This window comes from Danio rerio, chromosome 13, assembly GCF_052040795.2.
Source record: "Danio rerio strain M-AB ecotype USA chromosome 13, GRCz13ab, whole genome shotgun sequence".
Classification (NCBI taxonomy): Eukaryota; Metazoa; Chordata; class Actinopteri; order Cypriniformes; family Danionidae; genus Danio; species Danio rerio.
This window is the reverse complement of record NC_141033.1, coordinates 502,501-526,297: the sequence shown is the minus strand read 5'-3', so window position 1 is coordinate 526,297 and position 23,797 is coordinate 502,501. Positions and strand designations below refer to the sequence as shown.

The window sequence follows — 23,797 nt, the reverse complement described above, 5'->3', positions numbered from 1 at the left end:
ACTGTCTTGAGCATCTGTCTCACCGTCTCACGCCTCCAGAAGCCACCGCGTTCATTGTGTTTGGTCTTGGTGTTCTGAAGCGCAGCTCATTTATTAGAGGAGAACAAACACCCCAGTGCAGAATCCCCACAGTGCTGCACTTCTCCCAGCAATATCTGTGCAGGATTAGCAGGAGCTGACCATTCTCCTCTCCCACATATGCAATATTCCAGTTTGTGCATGAATTCTTCTGCTGTTGAATCTCTAAAGTGGTCTTTGCATGCAGCAGACATCCAGAGATTGGACTCTTCTTATTTTATCTGTGCTAGTGCATCTATTTATACATGATTGGAGACGTGCCGCGGTGCAGATCAAACGTCTGAGCGGTCTGATTGAGAATTCTCTTTAAAGCGCAGCGATCGCTCTGGGTTTTGGGCCGCGTGTGCTGTGAACTGCAGCTCTGATGTACTCACCAATTCTCCACGCCGGCCAAACGTCCCTCCGTCTGCTTCTACTGATTGCTTATTGATTGTCTTGAGAGAGAAAAACACTTTAGGCTGTGCTGCTGGATGGCCGTGATAAATCCTATCACCAATATGAGATTAGCTGGTGAACGTGGAGCTTTTATGCTGCGTGAGGTCTTTGTGATGGCGGTCACATCGCAGGAGTGTGGAAAAACAAGCACTTTATACAGTGCTCAGGGGTGAACATTCTGCATATTTACTCACCCTTCATTTGTTTCAAGCCCTCATGAGTTTCTTTCCTCTGTTGAACACTAAAGAAGATATTTTGAATAATGTTGGAAACCTGTAAATATCGACTCGCAAAGTAGGAAAGACACACACTATGGAAGTCAATGGTTGCCGGTTTTCAGCTTTTTTTAGTGTCTTCATTTGTGTTCAACAGAAGATTGTGCGATCACCATCTCCACACCAGATAAATACGATCCCGCTCCGGATGTCAGATCTTATCAGAAAATGTCAGTTCCTCCAGGTATTTGGACAACAAGTCAGCAGAGTTTCCAAAACCCAAACCATTCATTTTCTTGTTGGCTTAGTCTCTCTATTAATTTGGGGTCGCCAAAGCCGAATGAACCGCCAACTCATCCAGCTACCAGCAGATGCCTTTCCAGCCGCAACCCATCTCTGGGAAACATCCACACACACACACTCATACACTACCCAATCCACCTTCACCGCATGTCTTTGAACTGTGGGGGAAACCGGAGCACCCGCAGGAAACCCACGCGAACACAAGGAGAACATGCAAACTCCACACAGAAACGCCAACTGAGCCAAGCCTCGAACCAGCGACCTTCTTAGTGTGAGGCGACAGCCCTACCTACTGTGCCACTCCTTCCCCCTTACCCAAACTGTATTGAACTGAATTAACAGTCTCCTAAAAATATAAGAGTTGACTGAGGAAACCCGAGAAGAGCAGAAGCAGGAGACAAATAAATGATGATAAAGAAAGAGCAGAGTTTATTGAATAATCTTAGTTGCATATGATTCAATGCTCAGACTTCGTCTGACCAGAATAAATCCAACAAGTGTTATTATATAAGCAATAGCCATGGAAAATTACTGCTGCACAACACTGTCCAGAGACAACACAGACCGGGACATGCAGACATTCTCTTATCTCCTGCTCATGAAAACACGTGTCACTTGAATCCACAGTCATAATGTAAAAACAATATGGAAATAATAATGAAGCAATAATTATAGGAAAATAGTTATAATAATATCTAAAAAACATAATAAAATGAGAAATAATAATCAAATCATTAACTGATGAACAATAAAATGATATGGCTAATGATCATATGATTAAATAAAATAAAGAATAACTGGGACGACGCAGTGGTGCAGTAGCTAGTGCTGTCACCTCACAGCAAGAAGGTCAGTTGGTGTTTCTGTGTGGAGTTTGCCTGTTCTCCCTGTGTTTGTGTGGGTTTCCTCCGGGTGCTCCGGTTTCCCCAACAGTCCAAACACATGCGGTACAGGTGTGGCCTAAATAGTCCATTGTGTATGAGTGTGTGTGTGTGTGTGTGGATGTTTCCCAGAGATGGGTTGCAGCTGGAAGAGCATCCGCTGCGTAAAAATGTGCTGGATAAGTCGGCGGTTCATTCCGCAGTGGTGACTCCTGATAAATAAAGGGAATAAGCCGACAAGAAAATGAATGAATGAAGAGTCACTGGATATAAACCAATGTAAATAAAGCACAACACAAAGTATTGGTTGTTTTCTTGAAACAACACACACACACAGTAGTGTGCTGCAAGGATTCTCACATGCTTAGTTAGATTTTTCTAGAAAGAATCTCATGAAGGTTTGAAATATGTGAAGAGAGAGTATTAACACAGAAGTTTGACTATTATTGAACTATTACTGGTTGTGTTTTTAACTGTGCAACAGAGCCATGTTGTGTAGATGTTACTGCTTCCAAACACTGGTGTGTGACCCTAATTTACCGGATTACGGTCTTTTGGTTTATACAATTTTCAAGGTATGAGTAACATTTTTTTTATTTGTGTTTTTTTATTTAATAAAAAAAAAATTAGGACATCAGAATCCCCCACCAGAAAAGATCTCCAAAGATGCTGTCTTCAATGGTAAAAAAAAATCTGTGTTTTAGAAACTAATGAAGACAGCAGAAGTCACTAGCCCCTTTCACACAGTGATACCGGTAAATATATGGAAAATTTCCAGAACGACTTTACTGGTATATTCAACAAAGCGCTGTTCACACAGGCGAGGACGTTACGGAATATTTCCAGAAAAGACCGTTCACACATCCATTCCAAAATAGCGGTAAATTGTGACATCATTCACCACAAATGAGCTGTAAACGGCTGCGCTTGAATTTGTAAACATTTGACTACATCACTAACATTGTGGATGATCAGTATTGTGAACAACTTTGATGAAAACATATAGAGGATCACTTTCGCATGTCGAGATGTTCATGATATGTGTGTGTGCAGGCGCTCACAGGCTGTTTCACAGGCACACGCAAAGCTTGAAGGTAAACAAACAGCGGCTTATCATAAGCATCTCATCGATGATTATTTACACAGTTGGCATTAAGAAGAACATATAAACGTGATCTGACTAACTTCTAGCAGCTAAATGTGTCTGGAAAAATATTCAAAGGCTTTTATTCTCACAAACTGTCCGGACGTGAATGCGTCTGACTGTTCTGATTGGCTAAAGCAGACGTCTCACGTCAGCACGTTCTAGACGTGAACGCGATCTTTCTTCTGCGTTCACACAGCGCAGCATTCCGGCAAATTACCGGTAATCTTACAACTCCTCTTTCCAAAAAATAGCCAGAACGAATTTACCGGTATTTTCAAAAAAGACCTTCACACATACACACCTTTCTGGTAAATTGCCGGTAATTTTCCGTAAAGGTCTGTATGTGTGAAAGGGGCTAATGATTAATTTTTTCAGCCTGACATGTTTATCGCTCCAAAATATTATAGATGTTTCTCAAAATAAAATATATTGTGTTCAAAGGTTGTTTTTTTATCAGACAATTAAAGAGAATATAATTTAGAGCAGTAATAACGATACCATGGTCCAGTGAAACCGTGATATTTTTATCCAAGGTTATCATACCGTCAGAATCTTATACCGGCCCATGCCTAATTATTCACCCCCCTTTGAATTTTTTTTCTTTTTTAATTATTTCCCAAGTGAAGTTTAATTTTAAACTAATTTCAAGAGGAGCACGTGCTCATGATTGACCCAGCTGGTCCACATTAGCTAATCATGATCCTCCAATCAAAGGATCCCAAGTCACTATAAATATATATATGAGCAATTCCAGCGTTATGGATGTGACATTTGCAGTAAAAACTCAAAACATAATTTCACACAGACAGTATATGTTGACATTATATCCAAACTTCTGTTTATATTTTCCAAAATAGCTCACCACAGAGTTATGGGAGCAGAAAAATGTCAATATGTAAACATGTTTTATATTTTAAATTAGGAAAATAAACATGCGTTATGGATGTGACAAATAAAAAGTTTGCGAATTTACAGTCGACAACAGATTATTTAGAAATTCTGACAGTTAAACTGCACAACCCGAAAGACACAATGCTCATCAAACAGGTATGAGTCGGCTCACTATAGAATTAAAATGATTGATTTTATTTTATTTGACATTTTTGCATTTATGAAGAAAAAGTGTCGTTATGGTGTGACACATTTCCGTTATGGATGTGACAGCTGTGAAATTGCCACTTGTGTGATTTTGGCAAATTAAATATAATAGTTTGAAATACTGACAGATACATTCACGAGTATTTTTACAGTACTGTAAAATACTTGCTAACACAAAAAATGTAGAAACGGTTTGTCTATTTTGCTGAAAACTAAATAATTTTTTATGGCAAAGTTGACATTTGCGTGGAATTGCCCATATATATATATATATATATATATATATATATATATATATATATATATATATATATATATATATATATATATATATATATATGCTCATTTCCTTTCTACAGCTACCTCCATCTGGAAGAAGCCCCCCCCCCCTCCCTTCTTCCACCTTTATCCAAAATGGGCGGCACGGTGGCCTAGTGACTAGCACTGTTGCCTCACAGCAAGAATAACAATGGCGTTGGTGTGCAGAGTTTGCATGTTCTCCCCGTGTCTGCGTGGGTTTCCTCCGGGTTCCACGGTTTCCTCCATCCATCCAAATATGCTCTATATTATAGATAAAATAAGCCTAAATCTTTTTCCTAATGTCTTACTCTCAGGAAGTTCGCCTTGGCCTTAGCAGCGGGGGAGTTTGAGATCGACCTGAGCCCAATCTCCCCTCGCCCTGCGAAAGGGGGGAGCCCCGGGCTCGAGGATCCCCTGAGCTCAGGGCTCTCTCCTAGGACAGCACCCCAAACAAGCTCTGTATAAATCATGAGCTAAGTGTGAACTCTTGAAATGATGTTTAACAGGGCAAGGAAATGTTCACAGTATGTCTGATAATATTCTTTCTTCTGGAGAAAGTCTCATTTGTTTTATTTCAGCTAGAATAAAAGCTCATAATTCTGCCTTCAACTGCACATCCAGTGTGTTCATATTCATGATTATGTTTATTTGTGTAGCCCGGAGACAATTCGTTGAAATGTATGTCCACACGTAGTGAAATCACAATAAAGCTCGAACCAAAAACCCCAAACGAGCTGATCAACCTCTTCATGACCTTTCATTAGCAGCTCTGTGCTGAAGTTTCAGGGTGGCCTTATGTGCATATCAGTACCTGAAAACACACATTACAAACCATTAGGAGGAATTAGTCTGCTTGACGGATCAGACTCATTAAAGCTCCACCAGCATCAAAGGCTCTCCATCAGATCTGCTCTCCTTTTTTCCCTCTTTTTAATTCATTAGCCGGATAACGAGTTCTCCCCGAACACAGAAATAGTTGTGGCCGCTTGCCAGGAGCAGAGTTTGCTCTTTAAACTCACATCACAGTCAGGTTTAAAGTGGTCTGTAATGAGCAGACGTTATGCTTTACTCAGGCCGTGTTCGTTAGCACATACTCAACTGTTCATCAGATCAAAATAACCCTACAGTATACACATATATAAAACTTACTGTAAAGAAAAACGGCGAAAGAAATAAAGATCAGGGGTTTTTCTTTGATGTTCAGCTTTTTGATCTGTATTGTAGCTCTTTACATGTCTAAGATGGAAAGAATGAAAACTAAAGTACTAAACCCAGGCGACACTGCTGCTCAGTGGTAAGCGCTGTGGCCTCACAGCAAGAAGGTCGCTGGTTCGAGTCTCAGTAACCTTCCCCAGCCTTGTACCTCAAGACAATCCTGTCTCTGAGGTCTACAGACAGTTCCTTTGCCTTCATGCTTGGTTTGTGCTTTGGCATACACTGTCAACCCTGAGCCCTTATATAGACAGGTGTAACCTTTCAGATCATGTCCAATCAGCTGAACTGAGCACAGGTGAAGTCCAATGAAGCTGCTGACACATCTTCAGAATGATCAGTGGAGACGGAATGTACCTGAGCTCCATTTACTGACGTACATCTGATTTTACAGGTGTTTTATTCGTAATATATTTGCAACAATTTCCAAAACTCATTGTTGACATTGTCATTATGGGGGATTGTGTGTAGAATGTTGAGGAAATACTTTCAATACTTTCCGGATGCTCTGTATATCTGGTAGTCTCACATTAAGGGTCCTATCATGCACCCCGCGCAGTGTGGCGCAAGGACTGACGCAATATTTGTTTGATAGTTTCAGCTTGGCGCAAGAGTGGTTTTGAGGCGTTGCGCTACGCTGTTTAAATAGCTAATGCATTAGCGCTCATATGTGCGCCCATAGAAGTTCTGGTCTAAAAAGGAGGCGTTCTGAGGTGCACTGCTGGCGCGTTGCTATTTTGAGAAACTAAAATAGATTTTTCATTAGACCAAAACAAACCCGGTCTAAACTCCAGCACAGAGTTGCGCCTCGCTTACACACTGCTTAATACACACAAGATGTAGAGCTATACGCAAATATCTTTACATGTGAAAAAAATTTAAATATTAAGGATATATATAGGATATAATAAGAATAGATATAGAATATAAATATAAAGGATTAAAATATTACTACATATTATTTTCTAGCCTACATCAATATAAAAACCACTGCTTTCATGCCTTCTTCATCTCAGGGAGGCTTTTTCAGTTCATTCATGACAATTTGCTTTTGTATAATGTTATTATTATTAGCAGTATTATTTATTATATCCATATTTATATTCGTTTTTATTAAACACAAGCTTAGATTTGCCCACCTGTCAGGTTTTAGACCATATGGGGCTCAGCATGTGTTTTAGGATATAACTCAGTTTTCTGAGCACACTTCATTATTATTGTTCATTTATTCGTTTGCTGGAGATTAGAACAGAATTCAGAAATAGCTTTGAAACGAATATTTGCGCTTAACAAACAAAAGTAATTATTTATAGACTAATGGATGTCTGTGCGTAAAGGTTTCCCTATCCAAGAGCGAAAGTGAAAGTAGATCATTTATCTGTCATTCTCACGCTGCAGATGCTCTGTTTAACAGTTTTCTCTCTAGTGAAATGCTCAGTTTTTCTACTTAGACTTACTTTGCGTCCTGTAAATAGCGAATGCGCTCTTGGCGTGACGCAGCTGGCTCTTAAAGGGAATGGGAGATGAGACTCTGATTGGTTTATTCTCAAAACACACCTATAACTCATTAAGAGAATAAACTCAACTCTTTTAGACCATGTGCCACGGCGCAAAGCGGATTTTCCCGTCCGTAAATTAGCAAAAATGCGTTCTGACACGCCCTGAAAGTGTTTGGGCCCTGCGCTTTGCACATCGACCGTCAAAATAGAGCCCTGAGTCACATATTTGTATATTGCATGACTTCAAAGTATGTTAAAAGTATTCGTCACTGATTAATGGTTGAAAACTGCTGGAATACTTCAGTATTTGAACTCCCAGCAAAGTTGATGATCATGAACTCAGCAGTCTGTGGTTAAACAGGGATGCATTGCAGACACAGAATTGAGCATGTCAGCATATCTGCATATCTACAGCTGATGTTTATATGCATGCATTCAGGTTGATTTGATTGCTGTTGAGTGCATGAACTTCAGTGCAGTGGAAGTGCAAATTACAATTTTGACATTACTTTGAATATCAAGTACGCAAGTGAGCTGGTTGCATGATTAATAACGGGTTCAGGCTGCAGAATACATCTGCTATGACAAACGCTTGAATTTATTTTCCTCTGTTGTTTTTTATTCTTGCATCCTTCAGTTTTGTGGAATATTCTGTATAAATGCATTGGCATAATGTGAAGAACACAGAATCCAAACACAATCTTCCCATCCGGCCTATAAGATGTGAAGTTCAGTGTCTGTACGGGTCGCCGGTAGTCACTCAGGGTGAGGAGTTTGCCGGCTTGGAGGATCCTTTAGGAATGAGTGTGTGATGCTCACAGCTGCCTCACATATCAGGCAGCCAAGAAAGTTCAGATGGATAGATTTCAGCACAAGAAATAATGCTTTCACAACACTTATAGATGTTTCAAGGTAAAGTCTAGAGGGGATACAGCTGTGGATGTGCACATCAGTATTGCATAAGTTTTGTGAGGGTTGCATTTAGGGTTGGGCTAGGCTATAATAAAATGCAATTAAATGTGTAATTTAATAAATAATATGAATAATGCTCTGTATAATAACTGTTTTACATTATGCTGAGGGGTAGGTTTAGGGTTGGGGTAGGTTTAGATGTTCATAAAATACAATTATTTAGTGATTTAATCAATAATATGCATATTAATGGTATATTTATTATTTTTTACATTACTGTGTGGGTTGTGCTTGTGTGGTAAGCATTAATAAAATACATTTATTTGGTGATTTAATACATAATAATGCCTGCAGCTGTATCCCTTCTAGCAGCAACCATGCTCTCATGTTGGTTTAAGGGTTAAAAATGACCCATGCACAATTTTAACAGCAGGAAAAAGAACTAAACAAGGTTTTTTTAATTTTAATTTTGTTGACTTTTTATTCTAAAATGACCCCAACATTAGACAAATGAATCGTTTCATCTTTTCCTGAAGGCTGAACACATTTAGGGTGCAACGCTTGTCTTACAGGTTGCCTTAAGAGTCTGCTGCTTTACCTGTTATGAATACTGTCTCGCTGAACTCTCTTTACTCTTCTGCAGGTGCTTTTATTATTATAAAATACCCCCGTATTTACTGCAGTGAGAGTCGAGTGTTGTCCACTGAGTGAACACTGCTGAAGTACTGCACACTGATGAGGGAACACACAAACAGTCACAGAGTGTGGGATGAAGATCAGACTGGTTTTTCATGCAGAATAGATTTGAGGATTGAAATTCTGCCTTATTTTAGAGGTTTAGTGCAGATGGCTCATTTCGATCTAAAGGACGAACGCTGTATACTGATTTATAGACAACAGGACGGGTAATGTGATGCAGTAGTTGATGTGCGATCATCTGCAAGGTCTTTAATAAAGAGAAATCAGAAACCACAAAACAATAAGACCAGAGCATCTACATATCAGCTGATCAGTGGTCCATTTCATGTGTGTGTGCGTGTGTGTGTGCGCGCGCACGCACCTGTGTGTACATCTGTCCTCAATCTCCTCTCCCACGAGTGGTCATTAGACCCAATAGAAAGTGCATGACTTTGTGTCCAGTATTCATGGGAGATTTGTGTGAGTGTGTTTCTCCGCATGATTGGAGAAGAGGTTTACACCAAAAAAAGCCCAACACATGTTCCTAATAATGAGCAGATATTTGCAAAAACATGCTGCGTTTTACTGCCACAGACTGACTATGTATTTGTCTACTTTTCATCTGTTTTGTGTGTTTGCTCTACTAAGTTTAATCAACTTTCATTATTATTATTTCATTAACTTTTATTATTTGTAATTTCAGTTATTTAAAAACACTTTCAGTGTGTGTCTCTGTGGTCTGCTCAGCTCTGTTACATTGGTGATTAAAAAAGCAGAACAATCTGTAAAGCACTGATAGGAAAAGCATGTGACTTGCTCCAAGTGATGTCACTTCATGTAGCGGGAAGCTCTGGAAAGCATTGAGGCTTGCCGTTATTCTTCTTTCATTCATTTGAGCAAAATGATTAAGAAACACCAATAGTAGATGAATTATGTGTCAGCTCTGTCACTGTGATATTTCAGTCAATTTCTCATTCACTTATTAAAAGCAATATGCACAAAATTGTGTTTTAGACATGCCGTGTGGAGTCTGCTGTAAAGTTAACAAACTAAGGCTGCTTTTACACCTGTGAACCGATTCAGTTGTTCTGAAACAGAGATTACAATTGTTACATTGTTGCTCTTTGCTCTTGGAGCGGTTCGCTTTCACACTGCAAAGTTTCTAATCGGACCAAAAGAGCTAAAACAAGTCACGTGCGAGTAAACTGTCAGGGTTTATTTTGCAGCGTCCCGCTCAACTTTCAGGAGAGGTGGTGGTTTGGTGGTGATTGACAGGGTGCGCGCGTGACGTTTCTGAGGAGAGATGTGGTGGGGAGGGGTGAGAAGGGTGCGCGACGATGCCTATTTGAGGACCGGGAGGGGGACGCGAGATCACCGGGAGATCATCACTCGTTTGCGGGCATCCGGAGACTCGCGAAACTTCCCGCCATACTCATAATTCTCTCTTCATATAGCCGTAAGCCTATTACATATCCATAAAACACTGTGATATAACCGCGCTCGGATCGAATCGCTTTCTCACTGCAATCGAACCGCTCCAGGGTTCGTTTCAATCGAGCCGAGACCACCTCACTCAGGCGATTTCTTTGGCGCTGAACAGAGCGCGATTGCCCTGTTCACATATGCCAAACGAACCGCGCTAACTGGGCAAACGAGACACGTTCCGAAACAAAAGTGTAGGTGTGAAAGCACTCTAAGCTAAAACACAACATACTAGAAAATGTCAACTGTTATCAACAACTCTCTTATCAGCAACTGTGTTTTCTTCAACTCTGTTTCGCTAAACTCTGTTACTTTAACAATAATTGAAACAACAGCTGCGTCCCAGATCGCACACTAACGCACTAATCTGCGCCATTTTGTAGTATAAATAGTGTAAGTAGTGTGTTCACACTGAAAACTCTAAAAATAATAAGTGCACTTTAATTTCCCGGATGATGCACTCATTCAGCCGCTAAAGTGAAGTGTGTAATGATGGACACTTCACACACTCAAAAAGTAGAGGAAGGGGCGGAGCTATCGGGCGCACATGTTGATAACTTAATTTGTTTTGAATTGTGAAAGCAAAATTCTCCTACGAGAGTGATTATAGCGCCTCCCGATGGTGACTGCGGTTATACTCACGGCAGGTATTATTTGATAATTCGGTTGGTGATTTCACTGATTTGGCGACCGTCAAACATCATCAGAGAAACGGTTTGAATTTCCGCTTAGTAAAAAACAAATTAGTGTTCCGTTTGGGACGCCACCACATACATATACTATCCTGTTGAGTGTGTAAGTGCATAAGTACATAGTGCATGAGTGCATAGTGTATAGTGTGCCATTTGGGACGCAGCCAACATTTCAGCATTTTAAGGGTGAATTAAAACACAGAAATCTCCCATAAATACTGAATACAAAGGATTGATTGATTGATTGATTGATTGATTGATTGATTGATTTATCGATTGATTGATTGATTGATTGATTGATTGATTGATTGATTGATTGATTGATTGATTGATTGATTGATTGATTGATTGATTGATTGATTGATTGATTGATATAAAGTCATCTACAAGATCAGGAAGATGTTTACACCAAGAGAAAACCAAACAGTTTGGACAGCCTAACCTACATTGTGTACAGTACTGTATATGTACTAATATTGAAAAGCTATGTGGTTATTATGTAATTTCTGAGCATTTACCAAATTATTAGTTCCTGAAAATTGATCTACATTTTTTTTGATTGATTAAAAAATAAATATGCATTTTAAAAATTAGGTTTTGAACTGAACTGTTATAGCGTGCATCAGGAAAAGCAGTGTGTGTGTGTGTGCGTGTGTGCGTGTGTGTGTGTGTGACACTTTCTGTGCAGAATAAACAATGTTATAAGCATGTGTGGACTGAAAATAAATGCATCTTTATTTTCAGGGAACTGAATGGAAACAACCTCACACGCATCAACAGAAACGACTTCACTGGCCTCAAGTATCTTCGAGTTCTGTAAGTGGTTTTACGTCTATATACAGCACTGCACATTTTATATAAATGCAGAATGATGATATCACATGTGTCTAGTTGTTGTGGTTATAGATGGAGGACAAATGCTTTCTTTCTTCCTTTAGTTTCTCTGCATTGTTTATTCATAATGGAGTAAAGATGATCATTTGCATGTGTTTTTAAGGTCTGTGACTGTGTGAGAATTTCAGCAGAGTTTAAATCATTCAGGCACTCTTAATTGTACCATTTGAAATGTCAAGAAAGGCACATTTCATATATTCATATTATTTACATAATGAAGCCTATACAGTGTTATTTCATATTTATACTGTTAATTGTACTGTTAATACTGTTAGACTCCTCAGATAATCATAATGCAGAGTTTATTTCACTTTATCTTTGTTCTGTTGTATTTAATTATGCTTGTAATTTAATAATAATTATGTTTCATGCATGCTTTATTTCCCTACAGTATCATTCCTAATCCATTTAAATCAATTAATTCTTTCACAATAGAGCTAAGTCATCTGTGGAAATTGTATTTATTCCACAATATATACTGTTGAAGGCAAAATCATTCAACACGCTGTGAAATTTTTATTATTTTTTTCCAATATTTTCCAGATGATGTTGAACAGATTGAGGAGTTGTTCACAGTGTTTCCTCTAATATTTGTTCTTCTGGAGAAAGTCTGATTTGTTTTATTTGGGCTAGAATAAAAGCAGTTTTTAATAGTGTTAAAGCCATGTTAAGGTCAATATTATTGGCCCCTTCAGCAATATTAGTGTTGGATTGTCTCCAGAACAAACCACTGTTATACAATGACTTGCCTAATTACCCTAACTTTACCCTAATTACCCTAGTGAAGCCTTTACTCGTCACTTTAAACTGAACACTAGTGTCTTGAAGAATATCTAGTCTAATATTATGTGCTGTCATCATGAAGAAGAGGAAATAAATCAGCTATTAGAGATGAGTTATTAAACTATTATGATTAGATGTTTAAATAACTCTCTGTTAAACAGAAATTAAGGAAGATATATGAGTGAATTAAGACGTGACAGCAGTGCTAATAATTCTGACTTCAACAAAACATCACAGTCTGTCCCATATCTGCTCCTGCAGTGTCCTCAAACGTCTGTGATTTCTGCTTTTCAACAGGCAGCTGATGGAGAACCAGATTGTAACGGTGGAGCGCGGCGCGTTCGACGAGATGAGAGAGCTGGAGAGACTGTAAGTGTTCACATTATTATAGGAAATAAGAGCTTTTTCTTGCTGGTGGAGGGCGAGGAGTCACCGCTGCGTCTCTCTGAGGCAGAAAGTGCTGGAACACAGAGTGCTCATGAGAGCCAACACAAGCCATACTCAAACACCCACTTAGCTGTGTTTGCATCCACCTATCTTTATGCGCATTTTGAAATATCGCATTAAAATGCTTAGTAAATTTTGATAATGTGCAAATGAGTAGGATAAACTTTTGATCCGATATGCAGATAAACTGTGCAGTGATCAGCTGCAGTGAGTAAAGTGTGTGCCTGCGCTTCATCAGTCTGTCAATGCATGTGTGTGTGTGAGGGTCTTCGCATCATTAATGCTGGTTTGCAGCTCTCCACTGTGTCAGATGTGAGATGTTGTTGTGCTGATTGTAAAAGGCCTCAGCTCTCCGACAGTCCGTCATGACAGTGCTTCAGTATTATCCTCCTTCTATTATTATTCCCTCCAGAATAATGAGCATCTGTCTGCGCTGGTTGTTGATAGATCGGATATGGTTGCAGCCGGAAGTTAACGAGTATTCTTTATATCATTTAGTAAATTTCCTATTTATTGTATTTCATTAAGATCTACCCCCACCCCAACCCTAAACCCAATCCTCACAGTACTGTAAAGATATTAATTAATGTTATAAAGTGTCATGAAAAACTCTGTTATATTATTGTGCATACTGCACTTCCGATCTAGACTGTGCTCCCGTCTCATGCCTCCAGAAGCCACCGCGTTCACCTTGCTCATTGCATTTTGTCTTCTGAGGCTCACCTCATTTATTAGAGGAGCACAAACACCACATGCCATCCTCAGCTTTAAATTGCACAAGCTTTACTGCTGTAAAAACTGATGTATACTACAGTGTTTAATACTGTTGATCAGTTCACTATAGTTAATACTACAGTATGCTGGAGCACTCATTAACAAAGAGTTGTACATGCTATAATATAGAGAGTATAAGGCTGTACTCACACTATGCACAGTTGCCTCGTAACCAGGCCAAAGCACGTTTGTCCCCCCTCCCGTCTCCCCCGACGGCCGGCACTTACATTACTATCGGGCATGGGCACGCTTATGTCATCGATGCTGCGCTGTTCAGTAAGCACTCTCGTTCAGCACAGTGGACATTTCTCTAGTTTAAATCGCTTTAGTCCTTAGGGATGCGGTGACACACAGATATTTGGCCGAACAGATCCGCCACTTTTGGTGCTCATAAACAATCATAAAGCCCTCGTGCTGCAGGAATTAGGAGGTCTGCTGAAGGTGCAGCTGTCGTGCAGTAAGGGGTTTGCGTATTTAATAAACTACGGCAGTTTGCGATCACTGAACAGTAAGAATGATTAATAAATCCATATGAAACAACCCCTTAAAAGTCACGTCTCACTTTCAGTTTCGGGCTCAAGCCCGAAAGCCCCCAAGCTTTTTGATTTTCAGTGAAATCAAAAGCCCAAGTGAACCACGCTCTATTCAGCGCACTCACACTTCTCAAACGTCCGGGAAACGGGTTTGAGCATGGTTTGGATAGCATAGTGTGAGTACGCCGTAACACACTTCCCAGTGTCATCTTAAGAGTTGCTGTTGTGTTGGCTCAGTCTGTAAATGTGTTTGTTTCTTCTTTTCTCCAGACGTCTGAACAGAAATCAGCTTCACCAGCTTCCAGAGCTCCTGTTCCAGAAGAACGCCGCACTGTCCAGACTGTAAGTGCCTGTTTTCTGCTGGCTGATGGTTGGTTTTTAATATTGACTGTTGTTGTTTATTTTTGTTGCCTGATGTTTATGGAAAATGCTGCAGTTCCAGTGTGCTCAGTTATCTGGAGAAAAAGCTAGAGAATCAGATCTGGCTGTGTGTGAGGGCTTTTTGTGCTTTGTCTTTGCTGGATCACGAGAAATCAGCTCAGTTTCACCTGACAGTATAACTCTAAGACGATTGGGTTATTTCAACAGGAATTGAACATGAGGACAAACCCAAATGTTGAGTTAAAAATTAGGCTTTTAATTTATGCCTAAAAAACTTATGATTTTTGTATATAATACTCCTAAAATTAGGTTGAAATAGCCCAACAGTTTCAGAGTGAGTTTGTTAGAGGAAAGGATTATTATTCTGTCCTGCAGTGTTTGGTGTTTGGCTGATCTGGCTGTGGTTTGTGATGTGTTTGGGTTTAAAGAGTTCTGTTTATTGCTATGACTGAATACTGCAGAATGATGTGATATTTAATGCTCATTCTTTATGATTATTTTTTGCAAATTGCACATGCTAGAGTGCTGTCAGAATGAAAGATCCAGCTGTGTGTGTGTGTGTGTGTGTGTGTGTGTGTGTGTGTATGTGTGTGTGTGTGTGTGTGTGTGTGTGTGGTCTCTGATGTGTTGAATATGCTTGTGTTTTCTTGATTATGCATCTAAGGCCATAATTAAATGCATTCGGCAATCAAACAGATTTTATTAAATTAAGTATTGTAGATATGTTGTGTATTACTTGTGTGTTTAAACAACTTTTACTCTAAATCTGTCTGAGAATAATTGACACAAACTCAACTACACTCAGTGTAATTTTTGTTGCTGTCTTCTGGAAATATGACTGGACAGTTCATCTTATTTTACTTTATTTAAGGTACTGTCCTTGTTATTGATAAACTATTAACTAGATTTTGCCTCATTAAACTCCTAATTTGCTGCTTTTTAATAGTTATTAAGGTAATTTGGGTTGTTTGAGGCTTTGGGTATGTAGAATAAGATCATACTTATAAGCAATATTCAGCATGACTCCAATAATCATACTAAATGTAGATGAGCACTGTGCTATGTTTGACAGCTCGCACTATTTTCCTTTCTTTCTTAATTAATTTAGTTTAAACATATTTTTATCTGTTTTTAAACCTTTTAATCATTTTAAGCTTTGTTGACCTTACTTATTTTGATTATTTTACTATGATTTTAATATTTTAAAATTGCCATTGCATATGAAATATGCTATAGGAATAAACTTCCCTTGTCTTTCAAATCAACAGCCGATATCTTAATAATAGGCAGATAATAAGTCAATAGTAATAGTGGGAACTGTTGCTTAAAATTCCAAGTGTTGCCCAACTAAAATACACTAATTAAAAAGCTAAACAAATCACTGAAAATAAATGATTAGAGAATAAAATAAAAGCATAATAACCTAGATAGGTAATGACTCCACAGAGCTTATTCTCAGCCTTTTATTCTCAGATGTTTGTGTTTGTCGCTGTTTTTGACTGATTTACGCAGTTGTTTGAGCGGCAGAGTCTCCGTCAGAGCCGAGCCGAGCCGCAGAGACATATTTAAAAAACACGCTGAAATATTCAGAGCGAGTGGGACGTGCGAGCGAACAGAGAGATGAAAAGAGGACAAACACAGACAGAATTCTCCATGTATGTACAAGCCATTCTATATTTCGCTGTCATCCATTATTCATGCTCGGGCTGTGTGAAATATTCACAGCGGCAGGAGTGACGGAGTCTCCCGGTTCCCCGCTGGGCTCAGATCCTGCACACAAACACCAAACCTGCCCGTCGACACACTCCTGCACACATATCACATGCTACTGACATGCATTAAAAAGCACTGATACCTGTTCGTCTTAATCTGCGATGCATTAATACAGACTAGGAATAATAAATGGCAACAACTGCTCGTTATTACATTTAACCGCACACTGTACAGTATGCACTGAGATGATGAAGAGCGAATGTTCACGCAGAGTTTGTTGAAGCGCAGCCTCTTCATACAGAGCTGGAGTCCGTCCAGAGGAAAGTTTCCACAGCCACTCGCTCTCACATGTCTCTGAAGGTAAAAGATGGACGTTCGCAGCACTTTTGTGTCGGTCTTCTTGGCCGAGGCTGGATGGAGAGATCTGTTTAGTGCCTTGAATGCAATAGTGGCAGGCGTCCAGTTATTAAAACCATCAGATCCCAGTAGCACAGAACACGTTTCTGTTTTGAGCATCAGTATGTGGACCGGCACTGGGCGCTGAAAGCATGTGTTTGCGGTTTATCTGTGGTTTTCGCAGAGGTCATGGCATGCCGAGGGTTTGTTAACATCTCTATTAACAATCCTCAATCACTTGGTCATATTCATCTTCATGTGAAAGCTGCATTATTTTAAGTGCTCTATTTTAAAATGCTGCATTTAAATTTAACCCTTATAATTGTTGGTGTTGCAATGTTTTTATTTAGTAAGAGTTTTATTTATTAGCCTAAACGATTGATAAAATGAATATTAGCAATCCTCAATGACTTGGGGACTGAATGCTTTTTAATGTGGGGATGCTGGTTGTGTATGGATTTGTTTGTTTGTTTATTTGTGTAACCTTGTATTTAATTATTTTGCTTAATTTTGTATTGATGAATAGATGTAATTTCTGCAATACTTCAACTTGGCATTTGTTATGCAGAAAACAAACAAACCTTAAACCTTGGTCATATTCATCTTCATGCGAGAGCTGCATTATTTTAAATGCATGGATTATTTTACATTTTAAAATTATGCATTACATGACTTCACTCAATTTTTTGTGCTCCAATTTTTATTTTCAAATTCACAGATAACATTAAAGCTGTTTTATAAGGACATTTACATTCTACCTCATAGTGTCGATGATAGTAATTGGTTATTTACTTGATAGTATACTGTATATAGTAGGACATTTCCCTTTTTAACATCAAATTACAAAATCTAAATAAATCAATGCAATTTGACTCAGTGCTGTCACACTGTGGCTTCACAGCAAGAAGGTCGCTGGTTCAAGTCCCGGCTGGGTCAGTGTGGAGTTTGCATGTTCTCCCTGTGTTGTCGTGGGTTTCCTCCTGGTGCTCCGGTTTCCCCCACAGTCCAAGCACATACACTATAGGGGAACTGATCAACTAAACTTGCCGTAGTGTATGATTGTGTGTGTGTGTGAATGAGTGTGTATGGGTGTTTCCCAGTGCTGGATTGCAACTGAAAGGGCATCCGCTGTGTAAAACATACACTGGAATAGTTTTTGGTTCATTATAGTTGTATGAAAACATTAACAGAGACATGGAGTATTTCTACACTACTGTAAGACACACGCCTACACAAAACTCCGCAAAGGTTCCACTATTATGGGGGAAACTGCATTTTTCACGGCAAGGTTGACATTTGCATGGAACTGCTCTTCTGCAGATTGTTTGCCTGTCGATTTGCTCGTCTGAGAAACAGGGTCGCCGTGGGTTTTCCAGGATGCCATTGTGCTCCGTCTCCAGGCGAAAGGGCTTGCGGAGTCACCCAGGAGATGCAGGAGCCGCATGTTTGATTCGGGGTCAGCGGCGATAAAGAAAGACACAAAAGAGCCTGGCATGTCCTGAAACTCCTCTGCCATTTACTGCCGCGGTTCCCCCTCCCTCATTATGGAGACTAGTAAAGAGCTGTCAGACTAGTAGAGGACTGGTTACAGCAGTGTGTGTGTGTGTGTGTGTGTGTGTGTGTGTGTGTGTGTGTGTGTGTGTGTGTGTGTGTGTGTGTGTGTGTGCGTGTGTGTGTGTGTGTGTGTGTGTGTGTGTGGATTGGGGGAAATTATTTTTGAAAGTAATCCATTACAATATTGAGTTACTTCCCCAAAATGTAACTAGTTGCGTTACGTATTTACTTTTAATGGTAAGTAATGCGTTACGTTACTTTGGAAAATAATGTGTTATAATATTGAGTTACTCCCCCTAAAAAATTAGCTGCGTTTCGTATTTAGTTTTAATGGTAAGTAATGTGTTACAGTACTTTTGAAAGTAATGTGTTACAATATTGAATTACTCCCCAGAAAAGTTACTAGTTGCGTTACTTGGTAACTTTTTATGGTAAGTAATGTGTTACGTTACTTTTGAAAGTAATCCGTTACAAAATTGAATTACTCTCTAAAAAAGTAACTAGCTGCATTACTTAGTTACTCTGTATTATAAGTATTGCGTTACGTTACTTTTGAAAGTAATACATTACAATATTGAGTTACTCCTCAGAGAAGTAACTAGTTGCCTCACTTAATTACTTTTTATTGGTAAGTAATGCGTTTCGTTACTTTTGAAAATAATGTGTTACAATTTTGAGTTACTCCCCAGAAAAAAAAAAAATAGCTGTGTTACATATTTACTTTTAATGGTAAGTAATGCGTTTCGTTACTTTTGAAGGTAATGCATTACAATATTGAGTTACTCTCCTAAAAAGTAACTAGCTGTGTTACTTAATTACTTTTAATGGTAAGTAATGCGTTATGTTACTTTTGAAAGTAATGCTTTACATTATTGAGTTACTCCATAGAAAAATAACTAGCTGCCTTACTTAGTTACTTTGTATTACAAGTATTGTGTTACATTAGTTTTGAAAGTAATCCGTTACAATATTGAGTTACTCCCTAGAAAAGTTACTAGTTGCGTTACTTGGTAACTTTTTATGGTAAGTAATGCGTTACGTTACTTTTGAAAGTAATCCGTTACAAAATTGAATTACTCTCTAAAAAAGTAACTAGCTGCATTACTTAGTTACTTTGTATTATAAGTATTGCATTACGTTACTTTTGAAAGTAATTCACGTTACTTTACTTTTAAGTAAGTTACGTTACTTTTTTAAAGTAACAATTAGTAACAGAAGTAACTTCATATAATGCGAGTAAATACTGACAGTTTTATTAAGAGTAAAAATAAACACATACGAGTCCAAATCAATAGCCGTGGCTCCTGATGACACACTGAGGTCTTGTGAAGTGAAACGATCACTCCGTGTCAGAAATTAAACATTATTTACAATATCATTAGCTTTAATACACAGCCTGGTCAAACAGATCTCAGCACATGTGTGAATGTAGTCAAATGCTAATTTAAAAGAACCAATGAGCATAACTGATTGATAGTTGTACCACATTTCTGATCAGTGTAATTTTTAAGTTAATCCAGAAAAAAAGGAGGTAATCCCTTTAACACTTCAATGCTTTAACTCCTATAGTATATTGTGTGTTGTTTTCACAGGAGGTTTATTTGAGATCAGCAAGTGACTTAATCCTCATCATGTTTTGCTCTTGTTAAAGTCTTAGTCCTTTAACTCCGGTTTCTTGTTTTAAATGTTATTACCGTGCCATCTGTCTGCGGATGGCTGCTCCGGTTATTTTGGATTTACTCCAAAAGTGTGTGATCCAGAGGAACATCCGCCATCAAGTTTCACAGTCAAGAGCGTTCCAGTTCTCCACTCCATTATGTCGGGAAAATATGCTTCTATGTTTCTCTCCACGTGAAGGGAAGCTGTTTTACAGATGTTACTGCACTTATGTGCACCAACCAGAAATGCTTACAACTTTTATGAATGCTCACAGGCGGTATTATTGTGGGTTTCTCTTTGGACTTGCTCGCTATCCTGAAGTCTGTTCTCTTCACCTGGCCCGTCAGATATGTTTAATTGAACACTGTGCAAAAAAAAGCATCATTGTGTTCCTTATAGGAAAAGCGGTGGTGGTCCTAAGACAGAACCTTGAGGGATACCATACAGCATGATGCTTATTTTCCAGTTCCAGCTCTCATTGGCTGTCGTGTTTCAGTCATGGATTCGTCTGAGTGTCTGTGTGCCATATTTGATGTACTCTGTGTGTATTTTCAATTGGACTTCAGTCAGAGGGCTTGATTTGTTTGGGTTTTCTATTCCTCCCGCTTCTGTTAGAGAAGCCTAAACAGTGTTTCTGTAAAAGTAGCTTTCAAAGTCACCGTGTTTTTGGTGTTTCTGTCGATCATCTTTCCTGAGAGGCGGATGGCGCTTCTGTTAATAAATAAACTGTTGGAAATGAGAGCAGCTCTCTGTAGGTTTGCTTTGAGAATGGCTAATCTAGGGCTGCATCAGTGGATGCTGGAGAAATGGAGGAACTGGAGGTCATTTCACACCAATATTATTGATCTCTTATTTCAGGCTTCATTGTCTGTTTCTTATTTTTTGTTTTTGTTTGTGGCACTCAAATACTGCAATAAAAATGCGACAGAGGGGAGAAATTATTGGGGGATATTCAGTATGAATCTTTCAATCCAGGCTCTTTGGAAAAACGTGCCTCAGCCTACATATATGCATAACATAAAGTACATTGCAGTGGTCAAGTTTCATTGTACGTTTCAGATGGCAAATCCACTAGAGGGTGCTGTTTACATTTCTGCAAATCTGAAACACTTTAAATTAGATATGCTTCATTGTATGGGCATCACAGTGGTGCAATGGGTAGCACGATCACCTCACAGCAGGAAAGTCACTAGTTCGAGCCCCGACTGGGTCAGTTGGTGTTTCTATGTGGAGTTTGCATGTTCTCCTAGTGTTCGCGTGGGTTTCCTCCGGGTGCTCCGGTTTCCCCCACAGTCCAAACACATGCGCTATAGGGGAACTGATCAACTGAATTGGCTGAGAGTGTATGGGTGTTTCCCAGTGTTGGGTTGCGGCTGGAAGGGCATCCGCTGTGAAAAACATTTGCTGGATAAGTTGACGGTTCATTCTGCTGTGACGACCCCCGGGAATAAGCTAAATTGAAAATGTAAGAATGAATTAATAAATTTGGCGACGCAGTGGCGCAGTAGGTATTGCTGTCGCCTTACAGCAGTGTCGCTACGTCGCTGGTTCGATCCTTGGCTCAGTTGGCGTTTCTGTGTGGAGTTTGCATGTTCTCCCTGCGTTTGCGATATGGTTATATATTTATCCTGCATTCGTGTCGTTGCCTTTCCGATTCATAAACATATTTGCAGTCTTTGCGCAATCATGGTTTCAAATCACGATTTTTATTTCAGTTTTGAATAATCGCTCAGCCCTTTATACCTTTATCGCGATAACGATATTTTTTTATAAATGGTGCAGCCCTAGGCCGAAGCATGTATTTCCAATTTAGACTCTTGAACAGATATATTAATATATTTATACTGCATTCATATTCACAGTCTTTGCGCAATGTTTCAAATTACAATTTTATGTTGATTAATCGCTCAGGTCTGTGTACCATTAATATGATTACGATATTTTGCGATAACGATATGAAGCACGTATTTCCAATTTGGACACTCTGACAGACATGGTATATATTTATACTGCGTTGATGTCGTAGCCTTTCCGATTCATATTTATATTCGCAGTCTTTGCGCAATCACGGTTTCAAATCACAATTTTTATTTCAGTTTTACTTAATCGCTTAGCCCTATATACCATAATTGGGATAACGATTATTTTGATAACAATACGAAGCCCATATTTCCAATTCAGACTCTTGGACAGATATGTTTATATATTTAAACTGCATTCATATTCGCAGTCTTTGTGCAATGTTTCAAACCACGATTTTATTTTATTTTATTTATTTTTGATTAATTGCTCAGGTCTATATACCATTAATATGATAACAATAATTTGTGATAACGATACGAATCATATTGTAGTCTTTGTAATTCATATTCATATTCGCAGTTTTTGCGCAATAACTGTTTCAAATCACGATTTTATTTCAATTTCGATTCATCGCCCCTATATACTATTATTGTGATAACGATTTACTGAGTTCCTCGATGGAAACACATATTTCCAGTTTAGCGTGTGTGTGTGTGTGTGTGTGTTGGAATGATTGCATGTGCTCAGTAATGGTCGTTTCTCTGCAGTTTCCCCTGTGTAAACACACACACACACACACACACACACACACACACAAGCGCTCCTGCCCTACTTCTGAAGTGTTAAAGAGAGGACAAGGACAGTTCTGGAGGCTCGTTCACTCTAATGTTCCACTTCTCTGAAAGTAACCTTGATCAGGCCGCCAGCGTGCTCCACTGATATTAATTACACCCGCAGCAGAGTCTTTAAATATTTAGAGAGTGTGTTTGGAGAGTTACGGCTGAGGAATCCCAGCGAGACACAACAGCCGGATGACAAAAGAGAATGGCCAATGCTGCTGTCGTGCACGTCTGGCTTACAGTAAATGCGGTAGAAACAGACTGACGGCCTGATGGTGTGTATCGCGTGACGGTCTGTCTGACGAGCGCCAGACACCGATTGCATTATCATCGACTTCTTGTGTAATTGCGCTGCCGGTTCTCGTTTAGGAGTGCTGGAATGATGTTATTTCTGGCTTTTTGGCTAATGGTGCCTGATGCTTCACCGACACACACACACACACACGCACGCATACGAAGGCATTCAGGTTAACACACCAGCCAGATCTCACTGGATTTGACCGTTTTCACAGCCTGATTCCTGCCTTGACAGAGAGTGTGTGTGTGTGTGTGTGTATGTGTGTGTGTGTGTGTGTGTGTGTGTGTGTGTGTGTGTGTGTGTGTGTGTGTATGACTTTGTGTTCAATAATGTGTCTCTGTGTGTGTGTGTGTGTGTGTGTGTGTGCGTATGACTTTGTGTTCAATAATGTGTCTGTGTGTATGTGTGTGTGTGTGTGTGTGTGTGTGTATGTGTGTGTGTGTGTGTGTGTGTGTGTGTGTGTGTGTGTGTGTGTGTGTGTGTGTGTGTGTGTGTGTGTGTGTGTGTGTGTGTGTGCTTGTGCTGGTGTTTTAACCTGAATGCTTGCATGCTTGTGTGTATGTGTGAGTCTTTGTGTCTGTGTGTGTGTGTGTACGTGCTGGCGTGTTTATCTGAATGCTTTCATATGCTTGTATGTGTGAATCTGTGTGTGTGTGTGAATCTGTGTGTGTGTGTGCGCGCGCATCATTTTAGAATGACGTTGTGTGTGTGACTTCTTTTTCAAGAATGTGTGTGTTTGTGTGTGCATGACTGTGTTTAGGAATGACGTGTGTGCGTGTGTGTGTGTGTGT

General features: G+C 39.3%; 2 protein-coding genes across 2 annotated transcripts in view; one reads left to right on the top strand and one right to left on the bottom strand.

Annotated features, from left to right (window-relative positions):
* Positions 1-23,797, bottom strand: part of nrxn1b (neurexin 1b) — a gene marked incomplete at its 5' end in the record, with an annotated part of 604,334 nt that overhangs the window by 197,643 nt on the left and 382,894 nt on the right.
* slit1a (slit homolog 1a (Drosophila)) overlaps positions 1-23,797 on the top strand; it is a gene marked incomplete at its 3' end in the record, with an annotated part of 83,130 nt that overhangs the window by 9,035 nt on the left and 50,298 nt on the right. The window contains 3 exon segments of the mRNA NM_001034968.1: positions 11,677-11,748; positions 12,907-12,978; positions 14,634-14,705. Coding sequence (NP_001030140.1) covers positions 11,677-11,748; positions 12,907-12,978; positions 14,634-14,705 — 216 coding nt within the window.